The sequence below is a fragment of the Xyrauchen texanus genome, chromosome 3 (genome assembly GCF_025860055.1).
Source record: "Xyrauchen texanus isolate HMW12.3.18 chromosome 3, RBS_HiC_50CHRs, whole genome shotgun sequence".
Lineage (NCBI taxonomy): Eukaryota > Metazoa > Chordata > Actinopteri > Cypriniformes > Catostomidae > Xyrauchen > Xyrauchen texanus.
Window position 1 is genome coordinate 47564386 of NC_068278.1, and position 23594 is coordinate 47587979.

The window sequence follows — 23594 nt, forward strand, 5'->3', positions numbered from 1 at the left end:
CATCTTCACCGGTTAGAAACATTTAGGCTGGCCTGCCTAAGATCCATCCTGGGTTTAACCAGGCTGGATTGTGTGAGGAGCTCACAAATCTTTGAAAGGTGTGGACAAAGTCCCATCTGTGAGCTCCTCCGGCAGGCAAGGTTGCGTTGGCTGGGTCACGTAGCATTTGTTATATATATATAATTATATATATATGCCCGGCCACCGCATGCCTAAACAGCTTTTGTTCGGCCGGATAGAGGGGGCTAAGCGGGCGCAGCATGGGCTGGAGAATAGATGGAGTGATGTGGTACAGGAGGATGTGGAGCTGAGTGAGCGATGACTGGTACCAGCAGTGTCAAGATCGGCCTCTTTGGAGGAGGCTTTTGAAGGATGCTGCTGGCCAGTTGGAGGCAGTCGCCCTCCAACAACAACGGAGCGCAGAGGAGCGATGCTCACAACAGTGCAGGGTGGCTAAAGCACAGCAAGTTGGCACAGTAGGGGGCACAGATGGTGCATCAGCCACTCATCTCAGTCATTCGAACCGTGTCACCTGTTGGATCTGTCCCCTGACCTCCTGCCAGCGGGCGTTCAACACTTCACGTGGCCTTAACGTGCACATAGCCTGGCACAAGCGTCGTGGTGACGTCACCGCCAATTAGTGGCGAATGGCGGTTGTTGTTGTTGTTGTGTGTGTGTGTGTGTGTGTGTGTGTGTGTGTGTGTGTGTGTGTGTGTGTGTGTGTGTGTGAAAACAACAGTGTCATTATATAAACAAACTGGCATTTAAAGGGTTAATATCCTGAAAATGAATATTTGATAGTTGTGATCAGGACTGATGTTGGTTAAAAAAATGAACTCATTGAAAGTGGAAAATAATATTGATATATAATATTATGTCCGTTTTTTCAGGAGGCAGACCCAGCCTTATCATTGCTGTGTCTGGTGCGTGCTTTGCGCATCTATTTGGATCGCACGCAGAGCTTTAGATGCTCTGAGCAGCTCTTTGTCTGCTTTGGTGGACAGAGGAAAGGGAATGCTGTCCCCAAACAGAGGCTTGCCCACTGGATTGTTTCGAGCACACTCCACGACAGGTGTGGTATCCTCGTGGGCACTGGCCAACGGCACCTCTCTAGCAGACATTTATGTAGGGCAGCAGGCTGTGCAACACCCAATACCTTTGCACGGTTTTACAATCGCTGGGTTGATCAGGTCAGGTACGTTCAGGTGCAAACAGGTAAGTAAGTTTTGTTACACGGACAGCTGGCCGGGTGTACTGCTTGTACATAGCGCCTTTCCCCTCCAAGAAGGTGAAGCCGCGGGCCCTTCTCTCTCATACATGTTCATGACTCGTGAACCGTGGATGTTCTTCCTCCTAGCCCTCTGACTGACGAATTCTGCGGAGGAATTCGTGGTCAGACCCAGTACTTGTGCTACATGCTCTGTACTGGGGTAAGTGCTCCAAAGGTTTTCGCTTTCCTTGTTAACCTCCTGTGATGTATTTTCCGCGGCACGGTCTCCCCCTTCCTTGTGGTAGACCCGTGTCTCCCTTGGAAGATCCCTCTCTGCCCCGGTCGCTATGTTTGCAGAATCTCCCCCCCTACAAAGGCAGAACTTACCACCGCGCCTCTCCCATGTCTGGCCATTCAGCCCATATGGTGTATTTGCAACTTTTTATCCTCCCCTCCTCTCCAGGGCAGAATGTGGCCTCTGTGGGGCCTTTTCCACCTGAAAGAATAGGAACGGAAAAGGACGTCTACCCCGGTGTGTTTATGAGCATTTTTAGGCCCCAGCTGAATCATTTATCTATGGAGAGAAAAATTTAGAGAGAAAAGGACTCGGCTGGATCGGCCTGCTCCCATATTGGGTACATCTCCAAACCCATCCCTCAGGGTTATGGGGAAGCACATGACGTCTTGGGGTATCTGAGGAGGCTCCGTGCAGCCCGAGTGCATCTGTTCATACTCATAGTAGCTTGCCTACACCTGCACTGGCAGTTCACGTGACCAGTTCAGTCATTGTGGCGTTTCATATATGGGATCACTAGTGTCACTTCATCAACACAACGTTGAGTGAGTTGTGTCCCTCTTGCCACAGACAGAACTTTGGAATCACCGCAGACATCCAAGTTTCTGTAAGGGAGATAAAGCAGTCCCTCGTCTCTCATTGGAACAAGATCTGCGCTCTCAGCTCGCAGAGCTTGTTGTCCAGAGACTGAATGTTTTCCAGTAGAATGCTGGTTAGCGGGGTCGATTTGCACAACGTATTGGTCTGACTAGAACGCTGGCTCTCTTTCCCCCTTTTCCGACTACGTTTCTGGTTTCGACTACGTTTCCGGTTCCAGGCTGCCTAGACAAAGTGCTCCGCTGCCCTGTTTGTAAACAGTGGGACGGCATTGAGGTATTTAAATTCCGATTTTCGGTGTATCTATCGTAGACAATAAGGCAGACAACACCCAAGACAGAAAATATAAGAATCGTAGGCAAAATAAACAAAAAACTGCAATATTTGGTCGGAGCTCGCAACACAGCATTCATACTCGGTGCCATCTTGAACTTGTTCAGCATGTTCAAGTTTTACATGTAAATGCGCATATGTGTCGAGCACGAGCAGTGTGCAAAACTGCAACCAGCGCATTCTCTATTGAGTTATAACATTGTTTATGTCAGCAAAACACACAGAAACTCATTTGTCTATCATCCCGACATCCCGAGGATGAGCAGCGTATGAATGTGGCATCTCGCAGCGAGCACATTTCTGTTTCTTGTGAGAGCATTCTCTATTTGAGCACAACACAGAAACTATTAGACGGCTTGGCTGTCTTTGATAGAGCCGGAGCAGTGGGGGAGGGATTATCCACCGGGCGCTAATCTGAAATAGGGTGGTAAGTCATCAGACTGAGACACCGGTGACTTTTTGTGACCGCAGCGGTATCTTGAGGCAACCACAAAATGTTGTGTCACATCCACAACTCTGTCATGGCACGTATCAGCTTGAGAAGATGGCTGGTTTTGAACATGGTCCTCTGACTCTAAGGCCAACACTTAGTGAGGTGAATTAAAACACAAGCCGGATCTCCAGGAAGAATGGCGCTGCCCTTTGAGATGCAGTCTTTTGACGGTGGCCAGACTGCAGTACCACTCATCCAGGCAAGATATTTCTGGATAGACTGGAGGGGACAATTGTAATCCGAGCTCCTCAACCACCCATGAGGGGTTCAAATCAGCTCTTATCAGTGGCATGCACATGCTCCTCACCCTCACTGGGGGAAGGGATGGCGACATCCTCCATGGACCACTCGCTCATTGATGCTGTGAGGGACATGACATCATACCCATCGTCAGAATCGCTGTAGGGCTGGCACCAGGATGCCTACGCCCAAAAGGCGCCATGTCTGGTAAAAGTTAAAGAACTTGGTGAGAGCCAACGTAATAAAACTCTCACACAGAAGAGCATCTCCACCTGAGACAACACAACCTAATGAGTAAGGACCATAAAACACAAATCTCACTCACATCTGCTCCTACTCTCACACCTCAGGTCACTTTAGAGTCACCAAAAAATAAAGTTATGACTTATCCTGTTCTGTAATGTAACATGTTTGGTATCATTCAGGAGGTCTCAGTTCAACTGGTAAAACGGTCTCATTCACTTACAGCAAAGTCAAATCACAAGTAAGATTTAAGAACTTAGTAAAATACTGTATTCTGTCTGGGGCATGCCCATCCCAGGTCTCTCACTGGATCCATATGCTAGACTCTCTAAGGACATAGGAATCCGAATGAATGAGTAGATTATAAAATAAAGAGTTAAATATGACGATCAAATGTTAAACCTAATTTAATAATAATAATTAAGATTGGAACATTAATATATCCTTAGAAACTTTTGTAATTAGAGTCAGATAAAATAAACAGGGATCATAAAAGGAATAATATAGTTATTTAATTGGAACTAAATAATTTCAAGTTAATGTACATGATAAGACACAACACGCAGGAGACCTTCTGCCACGCCATAGGACACTGTCCTTGGGCCTTTGGGTGGCTTCCCCCTTATACCGCCAACATGATAAGGCTGTGTGCTCCGGTAGAGGGCTGCAGGTCATCATGTGTTTACTGTACTGGCACTGATGCTACATCTGAAAAATGAGGGGATCGCGGGCTTCCTCCAACTCAACCTCATGGCCCTGCCATGCCTCCTTGTGTGAACCTACGGGATCTAACACAGAGGAGGTGGCTGAATATTTCGCTACAGGCGCTGAGAGTCAGGCGATGAACGTCCTGATACGTCTGCAGGGAAATCTCATCTGCTGGAGGGTGTCCATCGATTGCGAAGAGAGGCCTGTTCAAAATGAGATGATGTCGGTCTTGAAAGAAGATAATTCTGAAGAAACGGAGTTCGTGCACCCACTTATATAGGTCAACTGCGTGCCTAAAGGGGCGAGGCTCAAACACCATATCATCGGAGAAGGATTTCCCCAAAAGCGTTTACCGGAATCGCTAGACTGAGGTTCGGACATACAACACTTAATAATACATTGCACAGAATAGGGAAACATGATACAGGGAGATGTGAATTTTGGAATCAGGAAAAAACAGCAGAGCTTGTAATGATGATCTGTTCCGAATATTGTAATGAAAGAAAGACATTGATTTCTAAAATTAAGAAAAGTTAAATGAACTGTGAAGTATTTTGAGAAGAATTTTATGGGAAGTTTTCCTTTCACTTTTAATGCAATTTTTTTTAAAAACAAAAGAATTAAGTAAGAGAATATAATTCAGGCCATAATTGTATTAGAAGAATTTGTTGATCCAGACTCACACTCGTTACCAGTTGGTGGCGGTAGTGCACTTTTTGTTTAAAAAATAAAAATAAAAAAATCCAGAAGAAGAAACGGCTCCCGCTGTTGTGGTGTGTGTGTGTGTTCAGTAACAGCAGCCGTCTGTTTACAGTCATCATGGCGTTCGCAGCGGCAGTCAAGCGTTGTGCATCTTCTGTACTTTTCAACAGAACATTATCATTGCCAGAGCTCAGACCCGCATGCTCTTATCACAAAAAGGTAGGTGTCGCATGGCACTTAATCTAGAATTAATTAAATAGTTGACCCCAATTTATGTGGTTGCTAGCTAGGCTAACATTAAATAACAACTGCACATGTAAACAAACCAGCCTAACTTTGTGTAGGTCATACATTTATTTTCTGCATTTCCTGCAGTCTGCTTAAAAAAAATCCATATACATAATTAGGTTTATGTATTTTCGCTTAATTAGTAGGAAAATGACATATTGATGTTTATTTATGTATGTAAATTTACTGTGTAGTAAAAACTATGTAGTTTAATATACACTTGTTTAACTGTCCGACAAACTCATCACTGATGTCCAGGTTCTCTATTGTGTCACAGGCAAATAAACCACGTAAAGGCTACTGTTAGTTTTGTTACTACGCAAACATTTGAAATAAATTATTTTAGCATAATTGTTGCTTGTGCATTTTTAGTCTTGGTGCGGTTGCTCTGCTGGTCTCCAGGGAAGTTTTATTTATCAAGGGCACATTTCTATTTGGGGTATTATTGTCATTCTCACCAGCCCTTTTCATTAATGTCTGGGAATGTTAAATATTAATCAGGGTCTGGTCTGTTTCATGTGTTCCATAAAGTATATACATGTCACATATGTGTTGGACTTTTCAATGTTTTATTTACTTTTCTCCAAAGGTGGTGGACCACTATGAAAACCCTCAAAATGTTGGTTCCCTGGACAAGAATGCCAAGAATGTGGGCACTGGTCTGGTTGGTGCACCTGCATGTGGGGATGTGATGAAATTACAGGTAAGATTTTTTGTTGTTGAATTTCAGTAAATGTATATGCAGGACTAATTGATTATCTCATTCACTTTTTGCCATAAATCTGTTTGACAGATTCAGGTGGATGAGAATGGAAAGATAGTTGATGCCCGATTCAAAACATTTGGGTGTGGATCAGCCATTGCCTCCAGCTCTCTGGCCACAGAATGGGTGAAGGGGAAATCGGTGCGTTGTCATGACACATCACCATACATATTCACAGTGTGATAATATTGTCTGTAGGTACTATATATGTTTCGCCCAAACTTCACTGCCCACATTTTGTTTTCTTTTCCTTGTACAGATTGATGAAGCACTTAAAATAAAAAACACAGAGATTGCCAAAGAACTTTGTCTTCCACCAGTCAAACTACATTGCTCTAGTAAGTGTAAAAAAATATCTCTTTTAAATTGAAAATACATTCACACTATCATAAAATGCATATGTAGCATTTAATGGACAGTGTAACAGTGCAACTCAAAGGTTCTGATTACATGATCTGATTTCATTTTTTCATCAGTGCTTGCAGAGGATGCAATCAAGGCTGCGTTAGCAGACTACAGACTTAAACAGAAGGATGAAAAGGAGATGCTTGCAGAAGCTAGAAATTAATGTCCTCATTTACAGATGAGTCACTAACCAGGTTTACACGCAACCAAATAATCAGTTTAGAATCCGACTGATAGCTCAATCGGACTGAAAAGCCTTCATATTAACACAAAAATTATCCGATTGAGCTGGATCCCCATGAAATTTCCATCCGAGTGAAAGGAGTTTTGTAGACTAAAAATATTAGCCATGTAAATATTTGAATCCGACTGGTTTATCAGTCATATTCTAAAATACCTTGCGATCATGTGCAGAGATGTGGTGTGTATGTATGTTTATACATGATACTCTTTGCAGGAACCTAATTTATTCAAAGCAATGACAAAACACATTATTAAGGGTATGCAGGCTCACACTGAATATTCTGCAGGGGACATATGTTCTTTCATTACATCACATAAAGCAAAAAAGAATGTGTCATTCCTAATAGGTACTTGAAGCAGCAGGTGCGGTTACAGCATTCTGTTCTCCATGGCATGTATGTGACTTCACTCACATCCTGACATCGAAACCGTAATTTCTATAGCATTTCTTCTTTGACATAGTGATTGTTGATCATACGTGACAGATTAGGTGAGTAAATGTTAGATTGTTTTACAAGAGATGATGCAAAGTGAACACAGTAAATAGCCTAAACAGCCTCCTCAAAATGTGTTAAATTACACACGGTTATACAGTTGAAGTCAGAAGTTTACATACACCTTTGGCAAATGCATTTAAAAACGTTTTGCACAATTCCTGACATTTAATTGTTGAAAACATTCCCTGTCTTAGGTCAGTTAGGATTATTATTTTAAGAATGTGAAATGTCAGAATAATAGTAGAGAGTGATTTTTATTTTAGCTTTTATTTCACATTCACATTCCCTGTAGGTCAGAAGTTTACATATACTTTGTTAGTATTTGGTAGCATTACCTTTAAATTGTTTAAATTGGGTCAAACGTTTTGGGTAGCCTTCCACAAGCTTCTCACAATAAGTTGCTGGAATTTAGGCCCATTCCTCCAGACAGAACTGGTGTAACTGGGTCAGGTTTTTTGGCCTCCTTGCCCGCACACGCTTTTTCAATTCTGCAAACAAATTTCCTATCGGATTGAGGTCAGGCTTTGCGATGACCACTCCAGTACCTTGACTTTGTTGTCCTTGAGCTATTTTGCCACAACTTTGGAAGTATTTTGTGAAGTGCACCAGTCCCTCCTGCAGCAAAGCACCCCCACAACATGATGCTGCCACCCCCATGCTTCATGGTTGGGATGGTGTGCTTCAGCTTGCAAGCCTCTCCCTTTTTCCTCCAAACAACAATGGTCATTATGGCCAAACAGTAACATTTTAGTTTCATCAGACCAGAGGACATTTTTTTCAAAAAGTAATATATTTTTCTCCATGTGCACTTGCAAACTGTAGTCTGGCTTTTTTATGGTGGTTATGGAGCAATGCTTCTTCCTTGCTGAGCAGCCTTTCAGGTTATGTCGATATACGAGTCGTTTTTCTGTGGATATAGATACTTCTGTTTCCTCCAGCATCTTCACAAGGTCCTTTGCTGTTGTTCTTAGATTGATTTGCACTTTTCGCACCAAACTATATTAATTTCTAGAAGACAGAATGCATCTCTTTCCTGAGCGGTATGACGGCCGCAATGTACATTTACAGGCACACAAATTTTTCATTTGCTGAGTACCATAAGAAAGCTTTCCTGGCGTATTTTATTTGGATATCTCAACAAAGCAAAAACGGCAATTGAGGACTTTGGTGCCTTTGCTTCAGAATGCAACAAATGACACTCTTTGCATGTAAACAAATATTTGTAGCAGATTGCAAAGTTTAGGGGGCATATAAACTGTATATTCAGAATCGGATAACATTTATTCAGATTGACGAAAATTACTGCTTGTAAACATAGCCACTGTCATTATGACTCAGAAACATGGCGTACTTAATTGACTTACTGAGGCTTTAACATACATAAAAACATTTGTACATAAAAGCCATTATGAATAAATAATTTCTACTAATTCATTGCCTTAGGATTGTCGGTTTGAAGTGTTTTGTATTGACAGACTGAAGATCTTTTGAATAAAGTTCCCCCCCCCCCACACTGTATCTCTGAATCATGCACATGAAAATAAACTAATTCCTGAAGATCAGGAAGGAATGTTCTTTGTTAAATGCATGTTAACACAATACTTGTAAATTTGTTATACTAACTGCAGTGTATCAGGGGGCTCATTGTGGTTTCCATTGTAGATTCCATGATACGAATGCCTGTATTTTGGTGCTGTATTATTATAATTTTTTTTTTTAAACATTTTTGAACAAAACACAAATTAACAAGACATAGCAGCTTATACAAGTAAGGGACCAGTGAAATACATATATGTATACATAAACACAAAAAACAAACAAACTTAATTATAGGTGTATAGATATAGTTTAAGGGCTAGGTTAATTTAATGTCATATAATAGTAATCCATCCATCCATCCATCGTCAACCGCTTATCCTGTGTACAGGGTCGCGGGGGGCTGGAGCCTATCCCAGCTAACATTGGGCGAAAGGCGGGGGACACCCTGGACAGGTCGCCAGTCCATCGCAGATAATAGTAATCATTATTATTAATTACATTTTTTCTGGTGATGTTGGTGAGAGAGAGAAAAAGAAAGATATAGATTTTTAGATAGATATAGAACAGTCAGTTATAATAATAATATTAATAGTTTTAGTAGTAGTATAATACTAGTAATAATAACAATAATATTAGTGGTAGCAGTAATAATAATAAAAACAATAATACCAGTAGTAGTAGTAGTGCTAGCAATAATATCATCTCAGCTTTATGAAATTTTAGACTAGTCAATAAAATGATTGCCGATATACGAAACTCTCTTGGTCTGGGAGCTGCTCCATCACCGCCGGCGGGCACATCTAACAGACCCGCCCGACACAGACCCCAACTCTAATCCCCCCCGCCCCCGGCAGGTTAAGCCTCTGTGCGCCGCTATGTCTTCCTCCACAAAGGATACTGGGCACCACAACAGGCACCTCCAAATCAAGCTTACCTGGTCTGGTTGTGACCCTGCAGATGACCAGAAATCATTGTTTGGTTGACCTTTTTTGGTTTACAATCTTTTGCTGGAATTGTGGTGTGCACCAGTTATGCTGTATTATTTTTTGCAAGTACATAATAAAACCATTAATATTCATGTTGCATTATTTAGTCAAATTAGCAAAGTCTGAGAACAAGAAAATGCTGTGATTTTTTTCCCATGAAAGCTTTCCTTTGCTCCTTGCCTTGTGTAACACGAGATCTTTATCGGGTGATCTCAGAAATTTGGCCAGAATTAATTGGGGCCTGTCTCCCTCAGCCGATCTCCAAGCCAGGACCCTGTGAGCTTGCTTGATTTCCAGCTTATGCCCTGTTATGTGGAGCAGACTCGGAAATAGATTGTCTAGAAATTGTATCATATCTCAGACTTTCTCATTCAGGAATTCCAACAATTCATTGTTTCATCGATTACGATTCTCCAAATCCTCCAGTTTCTCCCAAACGCTTTGTAAGTCTATCTTGGTCGCTAGCGGGTTTGCAGCTAATTCCCTCTCCGATGACTCCAGATAATCGATCAGTTTTTTGACGTCCGACAATCTTGTAACCAACTTAGTGAATTTAGTCTCCATGGAATTGATCGACCGACATATTACAGCAAGATCCTCCAAGTCTGCGACGACCTTCGTCAGCATCACAGACATGCTGGACAGTTGATGTTGAATTTCTCCCACTGCACCATCTGAATTGAGTCCCTGGTCTGCGGCCTTTCAGGTGTATCGGCTTGAGCATGTAAGTGTCTTTTAAAGTCTCCAGAGCCTGAGGATTTTGAATTCTTTGACACATTGTCTTCATAAAACAGTTAAGAATCAGAGTGTATCGTATCTCACTGGTTTATGACATAAAAAGTATTACAAACTAGCAGAGGGCACAGAGCTCGCCATTCACATGTGCGACCCTCGCATGGCATCACGCGACCTTGCATTATTCATTTGTTTTTTTATTACGCTACACATTCTGCGCTACTGTGAGAGATCCTAAATACACAGTCAAATGTGATGAAGTGGTCAAAAACATTCATCTAGCAAATGTTAATGGAAAACGATTGAAAAGCAGCGCAAACAGATGCAAAATCACATTCGGTGTGAACAGCACCTCATTCTCATTACACAGCACTAGCTTAAGTTTCTCAGTTTCACCTAAAAAATGCCGCATTTTCTTTGTTGTTTGTAGGTAAATATCGACGTCATCCAGCGCTTCAGAGAGTGCTACAAAATAATTGAACTGAATCACAAATCGATTCAGTCTTGCAAGCCTGTTTGTCCAATTCACTGAAAAGAACCTACTCAAAACAATAATTTGTGAATTAATCATGCATCGCTAGTTCTTTTAAACAGCCAACAGAAATACGGGACACACTTCATGATTGCTGAAATATTCTGAGAGAAAATGTTTCTCAGGTCAGTCAGAGCACTCATGGTATGCACAGTGCGTTCGACAGCTGCAGACACCGCTGCACATATGTACAGTACATACATACACAGATGTCTGTGTTAGATCTTTTCATCTGGAAAGCATCACAATCTAATTATATCTGCTAAGCATCTTAAAAAGATCAGATTTACACACATTCCCTGATACAACATGTACAGAATATTACCCAGATGTCTAAATGTGTGTTAACATCTGGAAGACGTATTTTTTTACGTTGCTTGTTCATGGAATATGTCTAAGACATATTTCATTAAGTAAGTCATGGATATCATTGAGACTTTCAGCAGATGTCTTTGAGACATTTATGATGTTGAAAAAAACGGACATTGCACCTAGAAGACTATTTTATTGTTTAGGTTGTTTGCTCATCTACAATACGTCTATAAGTTGCTCTTGCTCTCAGATGTCAATAAAAACATTCAGCTGATGTTTTTGAGAAGCTTATGATTTAGAATGTTTGTAAATCTGATCTTTTTAAGATGTTTAGCAAATGTTAATAAGAATGCGATGCTTTCCAGATGAAACACTCTTAAACAGACATTTTAGGGATGTTTGTGTGCTATCTGGGATTAAGACTACTGGCTATACAGCATTTTGTTGGATGAGCACAAATTAACAAGAAAATCGTGGCTTCTATATTAATTAAATTATAATTTTTTGTTGTTTTTATCCACAACTGACTAGTGAACAGGAAGTATATTGAAAGAGTTATTATAAACACCTAAATGGCTTTTTGTTTTTGTTTTTTGCTCATATAAATATAAACCAATCGACATGGGTAGATTTTTGCTAATTACCCTGATTTTGTGTTGAATGTAAACACTTTTACCAGTGTTTTTACCAGCTTATCTGATGTGCTCAAATGTTTTTGAATTTCAAATATCATGTAAACGTGGATTTCTTGTCATCTGGTTTATTTAATTAACTGATTTTTGGTAGTTATCAGTGTATTGGTTTACATGTAAATGCACTCAATGTGTGCTATTGTCACCCTGAACCTGTGGGAACAGTGCTACTCCGGTTTCGCAGGAAAACATTCCTCAGTACCAACACCACTTTTAGGACTGCAGGAGTAAGCTCAGGCTGCAGTCTGAACTCTATGTTAGGGGTCACAGAATTGCCAGACACCACAATGGCTGATGCTCCTAGTTTCTGACCTGTTGAATTCTAGACAACCAGGATCTTCATCTGTGGCTGGACTGTAAGATACCTGGGTGGACTGGGGTAAAAAAGTGAAGGAATTGAGAGGCAGTCCTCATAGCTCAGTCTATCTAAAGTGGGCTGGTCTCATCCAAAGAAGGACCTTGATAGGTTTCCATGAAAAGATGACTTTTTTGACAGACTCAGCAGATAATATTGCACTCGGTGATAGTTTAGAAGATTCTCGAAACCTTAGTGAACTGATATTGCATGCTTTGTCAGATCTATTCAGTATAGAAGCACTTGCCGTGTGAGCTACTTGGGTTTCAAACACTCTCCCAGATGCTGTGGTTGTATTTATAGATGGCATTCTTTCAATAGTTTTGGACAGATGGCAATGACTGATGGCAAAAGCAACTTCCGTGCCAAGTGCAAAGGAGCCATACACACTAGAACTGTAGCCATCCGTAACCAGTCCATCAGTAGCCACCTATAAAGGTACAGTATGTCACATTCAAACCCATAAGGTTATTGGCTAGTTCCACTACCGGACAGTCCATCAAATGCCCGCTCAGGTATAGAACGCAAACAGTTACTATTAATCTTTAACACCTGCAGGTTCACAAAGCACTCAGTGAAGGTAGATCTAGTGTAGATATGCAATTTGCTGACACATTTTTTATTTTACCAGGAAGTCTCATTGAGATGAAAATCTCTTTTACAAGAGAGACCTGGCCAAGGTAGCAGCCATACATAAACACAACGTATGTATGTATATACATATATACATACATACATACCTACAATCATGTAAAACAAAAAATAAGAAATCATTCAAACACAATGGCCTCTCAAGAAAAACAAGCACATGTCTCCTTTACCACATTCTGTATGATGCTCTTAAATTTATCAATTGATATACACGTTTCTAGTTTAAGATCTTTTTGCAAATTATTCCATGCCCAGGGTGCATAGTATGAAAATGCAGTTTTTCCCAGATCTGTCAAAACCCTGGGAACATTAAAAAGTAACCACTTGGAGGAACGTAGCTGATAACTAGCAGAACTGAGACAGAGGAGAGAACAGAGGTAAGCTGGAAGTTTACCTAGCATGGCTTTATATATAAAAATATACCAGTGTTGTTTTCTACTTGCACAGCCTGTGCTATGGAAGGAGCATATGTATAAATGACAGTGTCATCAGCATAAAAGTGTACTTTTGCTTGAACATCCTTACCTAAATCATTTATAAAAATAGAGAACAGAATAGGTCCCAAAATAGACCCCTGGGGGACCCCGTTCGATATCTCAAGAAACTCTGCAACTCTGGCCCTCTGCATGGACACACTGAGTCCGATCTACAAAATAGTTTCTAAACCATTTAACAGCATTAGGACAGAAACCAGCATTCCTAAGTTTGTTCAGCAACAATTCATGATCTACAGAATCAAACGCCTTGGCTAGATCTACAAATAAAGCAGCGCAATGCTGTTTTCTGTCCAAGGCACAGATAAGATAATTTATTACCACCATAGCAGCAGTAATAGTACTGTGGCCAGTTCTAAACCCAGATTGAAAATTGTTTAAAATATTATTATCAAATAAAAACTGTTTTACCTGTAAATTTACCTGGGATTCAAGGATCTTAGCCAGGATTGAGAGTTTGGAGATCGGACGGTGATTGTTTAGCTCTGAGGGGTCCCCACCTTTAAATAAGGTGAGAACATAAGCAGCTTTCCAGATTTGGGGTATTGAATTGGACATAAGACTCAAATTAAAAATGTGAGTAATAGACTCAGCAATAACATCTGCCACCACCTTTAAGAGATAAGGATCCAGATTGTCAGGACCTGCAGATTGTTTGTGGTCAATGCCTTTCAGAGCTTTACAAACTTGTGCAAAAAATCCAGATTTCTATCAGTTTCAATGGTTGCAGAACATGGGACAGGTGCATTTACATTTGAGCTGTCAAATGCAGACCCAACACAGATAAAGTGTTTGTTTAACTGACTGACAATATCAGCTTTATCCTTTATTTCATCTGATCCAACCAGAATGTGTTCAGGGAGGCTTGAGGCAACATGTGTACCTGACATAGATTTAATTACTTTCCAGAATTTTGAGGGGTTATTTAGATTCTCTGTAACTGTCTACAAATAAAACTCTGATTTGGAATTTCTTATCATCAAGGTGCAATTGTTCCTTAGGGTTCTAAACGCAGTCCAATCAGCAGCGGAGTTTGAAAATCTAGCTTGGGCCCACGATTTATTTCTTAAATGAATTAGCTCTGAGAGACTGTCTGAGAACCAAGGATTTTCCCTACCACTGATCCTAAACTTTTTAATGGGAACATGGTTATTAGAGATAGATAGAAAAATTGAGTGAAAATATTCCCATGCCAATTCAACGTCCGGAATCAGAGTTACTCTGTTAAGATCACTATGATATAAATCATGCATGAAGGCCTGCTCTTGAAAACCTTTAAAATATCTTTTAAAAATGAACCGGGGTTTTACCTTGGGAATTTTTGTATTCCTAACACAAGCAATTGCACAATGATCGCTAACATCATTGCAAAATATTCCAGTTGAGGTGTATTTGTGAGATGTATTTGTTATAATTAAATCAAGCAGGGTAGATTTATGTTGTGCTTTAGGATTTAGCCTTGTTGGAGCATTAATGAGTTGCACTAGGTTTAATGAATCACACAGTGCTTTAAAATAATCTGACGTCCCTGAAAGCCAGTCCCAATTTAGATCACCCATGAGGATGAATTCAGAGTCATTTAATTCATGTAAAATATCTGAAATAGATTCGAAAGCATCCTTTGCGGCAGACGGGGGTCTATAGCAACCAACAACAGTGATGTAAGAATCCTTTGATACGCCTACTTTGATGGCCAAGACCTCAAACTGTTTAGCTTTAGTAATTGACAGAGTTACAGAGCTAATGAGCTTGGATTTGACATACATGGCAACCCCACCTCCTTTACCCAACCGATCAATTCTATAGACTTTGTAACCATCAATAAGAATTAAGTCATCAGTTACAGATTTCTTAAGCCAAGTTTCTGATAGAATCATTACATCTGCATTTGTCGTATTTACCCAGATCTTGATCATATCCATTTTAGGGACCAAACTTCTAACATTTAAATGTATGAAACCAAGGCCTGATCGACTTTTGAAATCTGAGGGAGTGGGTAGACATTGCACAGAGGTAGTAGGCCCAGGATTTGGCTGAACATTTCCAGATAACAACAATAAAAGCATCACTATACATCGCAGTTTTAGTTTAACAGGAGATGAATTATCAGAACCGCTGTTACCTGCAAACTGTGAAAAAGAGTATATCATCAAGGTATATTAGTGAAGAAGGTAAGTTTGCTGGGAGATGAGACAATCTGTTCCCCATGAGAGTCAACATCTTCAGCCTGGTCAGTCTTATTAGTGCCCCTGGCTAAATCTGGTTCTCTTGAAGCTGAAGGGTCTGTAGACTTGAAGGCAGCCCATGTGGGAAACGAGCCAGTTGATGGTGGCTGAGGCTCAGCTCTTGTAGGCCTGAGTACGGCTGGAACACGTTATCCGTGTTGCAGAGCCGATTCCGGGCCACGGAGAGGACAGAGATGCTTAGGGGGATGGAACGAGGTAGAGTATATAGACCCAAGGACTCACACAGAACCAGAGCACCAGGACAGGGACAGCAGCAGCCTCTGGGGCAGGGGGTCAAGATGAGGCCAGCAAGGAGAGATGAACAAAGAAACAACAAGAGACAGTAGAGAAGACAAGGACACATGGCTCACTTGAGGGAGACATGTCCAGTAGAAGAAGAGAAGGGATAGAGGAAGAAGTCAGTACATGCTATTCTATTATTGTAAACAAATCCGTTGATCAAATTGAATTACCCTGATGGACCTTCTCTTCAATCTTTAATGGCAGACTTAAGGTTTTGTGTTACCTATTTTGGATCATCTTTGCAATGTGAATTAATTGGCCGCTCCAGTTGCTTTTCCCATGGCACCACTGCCTCAGGCCAGTAGAGTAGTTTTGGTTGGGACACTTCTAATAACCATTTCATGACAAAATATATTATTTGATGGTCTTAAGTACTTTTGACCCTGAAGATGAATTCCAGCTAAGCTATTTGATTATGTTGACCACAGGAGTGTTGAGAGCCACTGTCTTCTAAAGAAATGATAGGAGTGTGTATTTCCAGAATTATTTAACACCTCGTTGACAAAAGAGAGGTGGAAATTCAACCCTGTTCTAAAGTTCATTTTCAGGGCTCAGGTTTCAACCTAAGCCTTTACTGCATATCTTTGGATGTTTGATCTTTGGTGAATATGCTGCCAACACTTGTGCCATTACCGTGGGGTTTTAATTTCAGTATGAAACTAATTTGCATTCAAGTGGATATTAATCAATGAGAGGCTGATATCATAGCTGGAATAGAAGCTGTGTATATTTTGAGAGGTTAGAGCAGTGTTTTATGAGAAAGTATCTGTGTCATGGAGGAATGAGTTATGACCTGAGAACTATCTATGTGGATTGGGAATAATGTATCTGTATACTGTATTAGTGTGTCAGACATAGTGTCAGAATGGTTTTCTAATTAAAGTAAAACCAGTATATTTCCGTCAAGGCCAGATGTATGGGTCTGGAATTTCAACCATGAGTTTGATCTGTCTTTGGAACCTCTTCGAATGAACTTCTAAAATATTAATTTGATGTTGTATGGATGTGACACAAACCCTGTAGCTGCCGCCATTAAGCTCTCCTGTACTCTCTTGGAGGAGGTCTTGGGTTTCATATGCTACAGCCAAACCAACTCTAGATGATCAAGCTATTTTCTGTTAAGCTCTTGATATTCTTTTGACAAATGGACATCAGACAAACAGACAGGTCCCAAGAAAGCAGTTTGTTTTATACATCTAATAATTTCATGTAATTGATACAGTAGTCTAGATACTACTATTAATAATAATAACTAACTACAATAATAATAATATTTTAGCATTGTACTGCTTAATTGTTGAATTTACCAGGCCTTTATTTTATGTAATTTGTTTTTTAACTGTAGACTTAAACAAAACACAATTCAATATACATAATATGCAATGGACTCTGGACTCTTCACCTCACATTATATCTGTATTTCTGAAAAAAGATTTTATTGATTTGGAACAGAAAAGGAGATACTGGAAAGTTAATTTTATGACAAAAAAAAGTAAATTCAATGTTAAAGAAAGTCTTGACTCGGTTTATATAAAATAACCTTAATGTCTTAATGTACAACACCTAACAATAACTTTAAAAATTTGGTATGAACTATGTATTACCATGCATATAAATATTGCATTTAGAATATACTCAAGGAAAGGAGTCAAAGCGCTATTGTTTCTCAAAACTAGAAAGTAATTTACAAATGCTGTCCATGTACACAATTTTATTTTCCAACTAGACATCAAAATTATTGTTAGACTGTAGAGAAGATTTTTTCCTCTTATAAAAAATAATTAAAAGAAGCAAGAAATGAGCTGAACAAATGGTAACACTTTACAATAAGGTTCTATTTGTGAACGTTAATAAACTATTATGAACTAACAATGAACCATTTAAGTTTGTAATGCATTTCTTAATGTTAACAAATGCTAAATGTATTAGTATGTTCAACATTCACCATAAATGCTGTAAAATAATTGCTGTTTGTTAACTAATGCAGTTAAAGGAATATTCCAGGTTCAAATCAAGTTAAGCTCAATCTACAGCATTTATGGCATATTATTGATTACAACAGAAATGCATTTTGACTGGCCCCTCCTTTTCTTTCAAAAAAGCAAAAGAATTGGGTTAAAGTGAGGCACTTACAATGGGGCCAATCTGTAAACATTCAAATAGTCAACGTTTCAAAATTATAGCCACAAGATGTAAACAATATATGTGTTAACATGATTTTAGTATGATAAAATTGCTTACCAACCTTTTCTCTGTAAAGTTATAGCCAATTTTACAACTTTGTTGCCATAATGTAGTAAACAAAACCCTAAACTGACTGTAAAAACAAGGATTTTTAAAACTTTGCAGCTCAAATAATACACCAGTATAAACAGTAGAATGAATGAAAATGCTTTTACAAAATTATAAGCTTCACATTTATGCCTTTAAACCCTCCAAAAATGGTCCCATTCACTTCCATTGTAAGTGCTTCATTGTAACCTCAATTTTATTTTTTTTAAGAAAAGTTGGTATGAGTCAAATATTTTTTTGCTGTCGATTGAGGTTAATGTGTACTGAACCTGGAATATTCCTTTAAATAATGTTTACAAATACAACCTTATTGTATAATGCTACCAAACAAACAAACACATCATTTTCTCTCCCTGTCTTTCTCTCTGTCTGTTAGAACTCATACAGATGGAACATACAAAGGTTTCAAAGCAAGGAAAGCACACAGAGGATTTCCAAAAGATTAATAACAGTGGAAAAAGTTTTCAGACAGACAGTTATGGAATCAATGTTATTCCTTGATGTTAATGAAAAAGCTCCCTCACGCTGTAGAGGGATTGGCCTTTCTAAGATGGCAGGTGCAGACCTGCGGTTGACTTGAGGTGGCATTTGAGGTGCTTGGCTGAGGTTCCTCTTTCTGCATCTCCACCTCTTCAACATCCTCCATCTTCTGGACCTCCTTCAGCCTGGGTAGGGGGTCTTTCCCTTCCTTCTCCCCTACCAGTGCTTTGGAAGGTTCTCGGTGGGTATTTGCAGCAGTCGTCTTGATATCCTGGATCTGGTTTTGAGGTTTGGTCTGTTGTGGCTTCTCCATAGCTCTATTGGGTTGGCTCATATATTTCCTGGGTGCATAGGTCTTCGGTGGGTAGTAGGCCTCAAGTTTGCGTTTGTGGCTCATCGCAGAGGCACAGCAGACGATGAAGATGATGACTACTAAGAGAGAAGTCACAACTATAATAAGCAGCAAGTTCTCCTTCAGGAAGTCCACCACCTGGTTGAAGATAAAGTCTTTGATGCGGATGAAGGTGGTGGTGATGTTTGGAGAATTGGAGGGGGAAGGGGGAATATGGGTGGTTCGAGCGATGGGAAAGATGAGTTCGGATTCGTCCCCGCTGCCCTCCATGGACACGTTGAATGGGACTGCTTCAATGAAGAAACTGCTGCCCCAGACAGCAACCAGGAGCACACAGATAAAGCGCAGAGAAAAAGAGAGTGACATACTTCCTTTATAGACCTGTGAGGACATGGACACAGATATGGCTGTTATGAGCATTAGTCTCCACCACATCAGAATTGTTAGCATGTATCAAGGCAGTTATAGCGCAGGGTTTTGTACAAATACAGTATATTGCCTATGGGCAAACAGCAAATCACATTTGTTACCAACAAAAGGGTACAGAGAGGAAAAAGTTTTAAGAGGACTATAAAAGTACCAAAAGTACCATGATATTACTATATTTTTGGACAATGGTATTCTTTGAAGTATTATACCATGGTACATGAACATGGCAATTATTCAGTACCACGGTGTGACAAGTACCTTGGTATAACCATCTGATTACCATGCTACAGTGTTTTTTAAGGGGAATGAACTCTCAGAAGTCTTTGCTCTACTTTGTGTACAATCTGAACAATTCATTCTTGCCAACTGCAATGAATGTAGAATCAGATCTGGTCATCTGCCAATCTACACAAGAGAGCTGGTACTCTGAATTCTCTATGTATCACAGAAATGACGTATTTAAATCTATTTATAGTCTTTTTTGCTTATCAGAATTAGCTTTTTTTATTGTGAATATTGCATTTAGCAGTTGAATATTGAAGAGGTAATCTTCTAAGTACGCTTTAAAAAAAAAAATGCATTGTCGGGTAACATAAAAATGTGCTTCATGTGGTTGCATCTAAATTAACTGGTTATATTTAAGTAACATTTTTATTTAATCTGGCAAAATGAACCTGAGAAAGTAGGTTACATCAACCAACTGATTTTTTATGCATTAGATCAAGTAGAAATAGATCCTTGAGGCAACAATTGTAGGTTAACACTTTATTCAGTGCACCTTGCCACAGCAAGCAATTTAACATATGAGTGATAGAATATCAAACATTACTGAGCTCAGAGCACATTTTTCATGTTTCTGTTGCTTTGCAGGAGAGCTATTCCTGTTACATCCAGTCACTACTTACTTGGGGTGGAGGCAGAAGGAGTCCAGGCCAGTTTGTAATTTCCCTGCCTGGTAGATGCCACCCGCTCACCACAGAAAAGCAAAAGATGGGCCACTTATATATTTATAAAGGGTGCAGCCAGGCGTGGGAGAGCCGCAGCTCACAGGCCTGTATTTACAGCCCAGCTGCAATGAGATGGGCCAGAGACCAACAAGATTCTTTCTGCACTAGTCAAGAACACACATGATCGGCCGTGCATTTTAAGTCTAGGCCTTCAGTGCGATTCATGCCATTAAGAAAACACAGTTTCACAATGAATAAGACGCTCTGCCTCTCATACATTATGTGGCAGTCAACTAATAATATCAACTGACATTTTAAAAACACGTCCACGCATGAAAGCCAGAACTTGAAACGACACTTAATGCTCAAGCAAGCCTAATTTTAACTGCAGCATGAATGTACTGTTAAATTAATGTCAAAAATAATAATTTTTCATATGAATCTACCAAGGAGGTCTATAGTACCTGGAAAAATCAATCTAATGATATTTGCGATTTAACCTGTTAAATACGCAATCGCCCACATGTGGTAGTGACGTCGCTCTGCTTACATTTAATATATAATTTACTGTCTATACATGCAATTAATGTTAACAAATTATACATCTTTTCAAAGGTAAGATCTCTGTTTCACGATAGCAATGCTCCAGAAACAGCAATTTAGTTATATGTGCTAGGAGTACAAATGAAAACATGCAATATCAAAACGGGTCTTCATACCTTTTTTATGAAAACGTGATCGCCAGATGAATCCAGTTCACCACACTTGGGTCAATTGTCAAAGACAAGCGTTCAATGAAAAACATGCAATAGCACTTTTTGTCCAAAAAAGTGATAAATCAGAGAAATATTGATATATTCTCCAATGAAAGAATTGCCCTTCGTCATTGTTCTTCAACATATGTAATCTGAGCAGCATTCGTGTTGTAAAACAGTATATTGTCTTATATATTAGAGTCTCATGAACAAAACAAGTCTGTCTCCAAAGTCTATTTTTAAAAATGGGGTGTAGTTTTATTCATAATAGCCAAGCAGTGGTCAAATTTTGTTCCATCTTGATAGGGCGGAGCCTTAATTTTACTCTGTATGCCGCCAGCGATTTTACAGAGGAACCTAATTTTTTGTTAGATCATCTTCAAATTTGAAACATAACTTCTTTAGACTTGTGGCTTTGAGGACATTGTATTTCTGGGTTGTCTTGGTACTTTTATTATTGACTGGATAAACTTTTAGCTTTTCTCTATTTGTTTGTAGACTAATTTAAAGTGGAAAGTGATTAAAAATACATAGGAAAAAAGGTGATTGAGAATGAAAGGATGAAAAATATTTATTTATTTGGCATGTTAGGCCAACAGAAAAGGCTTTGCTGGCCTTGAGAATTCTCCACTGCCTATGATATTCATTTTCTTGGTTCATACTGATACACTTTGGTGCAAAAATACTTTTTTTAGGGTAACAACCGTAGCAAGTTTAAGTCATCTCACCGTCTGAAGACTAGAGTTATAAAGCAACATGACAGTAAGAATAATTTAAGCCTTTGATTCTTAATTTGCTTTTAGCTGCAGATCATGGCCAGCCCATGGGTTTGTGGAGCCCTAGGCGAAATTATGAAAAAAAAGAAAAAATTGTCTTTATATCGGCAGTGTCTAAATTCCTTCCTGTCTAATAATAGTAAAGTGCCTTGCTCAAGGACACAGTGGTGGTGGCAGTGGGGATTGAACCAGCGACCTTCTGATTAACATTATGTGCTTTAGCCCACTTCACCACCACCACTTATTTGTATGCTAAATGATCAGGTCCACACGCAATTAGTTAATGTTAAGTGCTTGGGAAACCATTGGAGTGCGGAGAGATTCAAATGATAAGTCATCAATGTTTTAAATTCAATGACATGTTCAAATGCCTTGCACATGTTCGCAGGGCCCCATCAGATATGTTGGAGCCTCATTCGGTCGCCTGTATTGCTTGTAGGATAGCCGGCACTGCTGCAGATGGTCAGAATGAGGTTTAGAATGGGAATTCACAAATGTGGAACCCTGAGCCGGAAGGTCTACAACAGCAGAAGACCACATAGTAGGAAAATAGTGTTCCTAATAAAGTGTTAAGTGATTGTATATTGAGCACCATCCAATAGAGCTTCTTTAAATGTTAAATTATTAGGCTTTTATTAAAATGTTTATAAAAAGAAAACTATCATGTAAAAATCATCACTACAGAATTCAAGGAGATCCAACAGGTTGAAATCCATTCTATGCCCATTGTTTTATAACAGACTAAACTCCACCCCAAAAATTAAACCAGTCATTCATGGGCTGACAGCATTTAGGAAACACTTTTTTTTTTCTTTTCTTTTTTTTTTAGGTAAAAGTTTTATGTAAAGAGTTATACAAAAAATATTAAAGGCACAGAGAATCGGCCCTACTGGTGCCACCAATACAGGGTTTCACAGCGGTTCGTGATGGAACTGCAGGTTGTTCATAAATTGTGTTAGAAATGCCAATGTAAAATTTACACTTCTAGAAGTATATTCATAATTTAAAAACATAAAAACAACACTTACACAATATAATGAGATATGATTAAATAAGTTGTTTTACTTATTTCCAAATTGTAAAATGTTAAGTTGTTGTGGATATTCTCAGATTGTTTTGAAAGGTTTACATAAATTAAAATATTTAAATAATTTAGCTCTGCAGACAAATTCTTTTTTTTGAAAACCCTTCTACTAAAGAAAAAGGACAAATAAACAAATGGAAAGCCAACACAGAATTATTGAGGACATTTGTAAATAAAACGCCTCACAAAAAAAAAAAATGAAGGCTTACATTTAAGTGGTATATCTTTTCGATGTACTTCATGCAAAAAGATATGATTCAGATAATGGAAGGGAATTGTGCGTCATATGCCCTCTATTTGAAGGAAATATAAAAATACTCACTGCTGTATTGTTCCTTGTTTTCTCTGATGTTCTGTGATGACAACCCTTGTTACAGTTCAAAAAGAATTAAAGAAAAGACAAAAACAGTGAGGGGTAGGAAAAATAGCTGCCTGTGTTGTCCTGTAAAGCTTATGGTAGATTCTGACTGTGTGCGTTTTCCTAAAAAAAATCAGTTGAGGATAATTATCGAAGGACATTTCCCTCCCCTCTTTCTCCATCTCCTCCCCGTTTTCTTTCCTTCTCTCTCTCATCCTGAACACAGTCATATACTCTTCCAAAAAGCTGTCGGATGTTACAGATCAGAACATTTTAAAGA

General features: G+C 39.3%; 2 protein-coding genes across 2 annotated transcripts; one reads left to right on the plus strand and one right to left on the minus strand.

Annotated features, from left to right (window-relative positions):
* Nucleotides 1-4884: 4884 nt before the first annotated feature.
* LOC127626322 (iron-sulfur cluster assembly scaffold protein IscU-like) lies at nucleotides 4885-9641 on the plus strand. The gene is made up of 5 exons (XM_052102045.1): nucleotides 4885-5040; nucleotides 5699-5812; nucleotides 5903-6013; nucleotides 6132-6210; nucleotides 6349-9641. The coding sequence occupies exons 1-5, from the start codon at nucleotides 4939-4941 to the stop codon at nucleotides 6438-6440; spliced, it is 498 nt and encodes a 165-aa protein (XP_051958005.1). The 5' UTR covers nucleotides 4885-4938; the 3' UTR covers nucleotides 6441-9641.
* Nucleotides 9642-16879: 7238 nt separating this feature from the next.
* tmem119a (transmembrane protein 119a) lies at nucleotides 16880-23418 on the minus strand. Its single transcript, XM_052108579.1, has 2 exons — nucleotides 23279-23418; nucleotides 16880-19346 (listed from the first exon to the last, which is right to left on the minus strand). Exon 2 carries the CDS (start codon nucleotides 19329-19331, stop codon nucleotides 18654-18656), a length of 678 nt encoding a protein of 225 aa, XP_051964539.1. The 5' UTR covers nucleotides 19332-19346; nucleotides 23279-23418; the 3' UTR covers nucleotides 16880-18653.
* Between the last annotated feature and the right edge of the window lie 176 nt (nucleotides 23419-23594).

Coding starts and splice junctions, on each gene's coding strand:
- LOC127626322 (XM_052102045.1), top strand. CDS start 4,939: ATGGCGTTCGCAGCGGCAGTCAAGCGTTGTGCATCTTCTGTACTTTTC. Junction 5,813..5,902: donor GGGATGTGATGAAATTACAG/GTAAGATTTTTT, acceptor TCTGTTTGACAG/ATTCAGGTGGATGAGAATGG. Junction 6,014..6,131: donor AATGGGTGAAGGGGAAATCG/GTGCGTTGTCAT, acceptor TTCCTTGTACAG/ATTGATGAAGCACTTAAAAT.
- tmem119a (XM_052108579.1), bottom strand. CDS start 19,331: ATGTCACTCTCTTTTTCTCTGCGCTTTATCTGTGTGCTCCTGGTTGCT.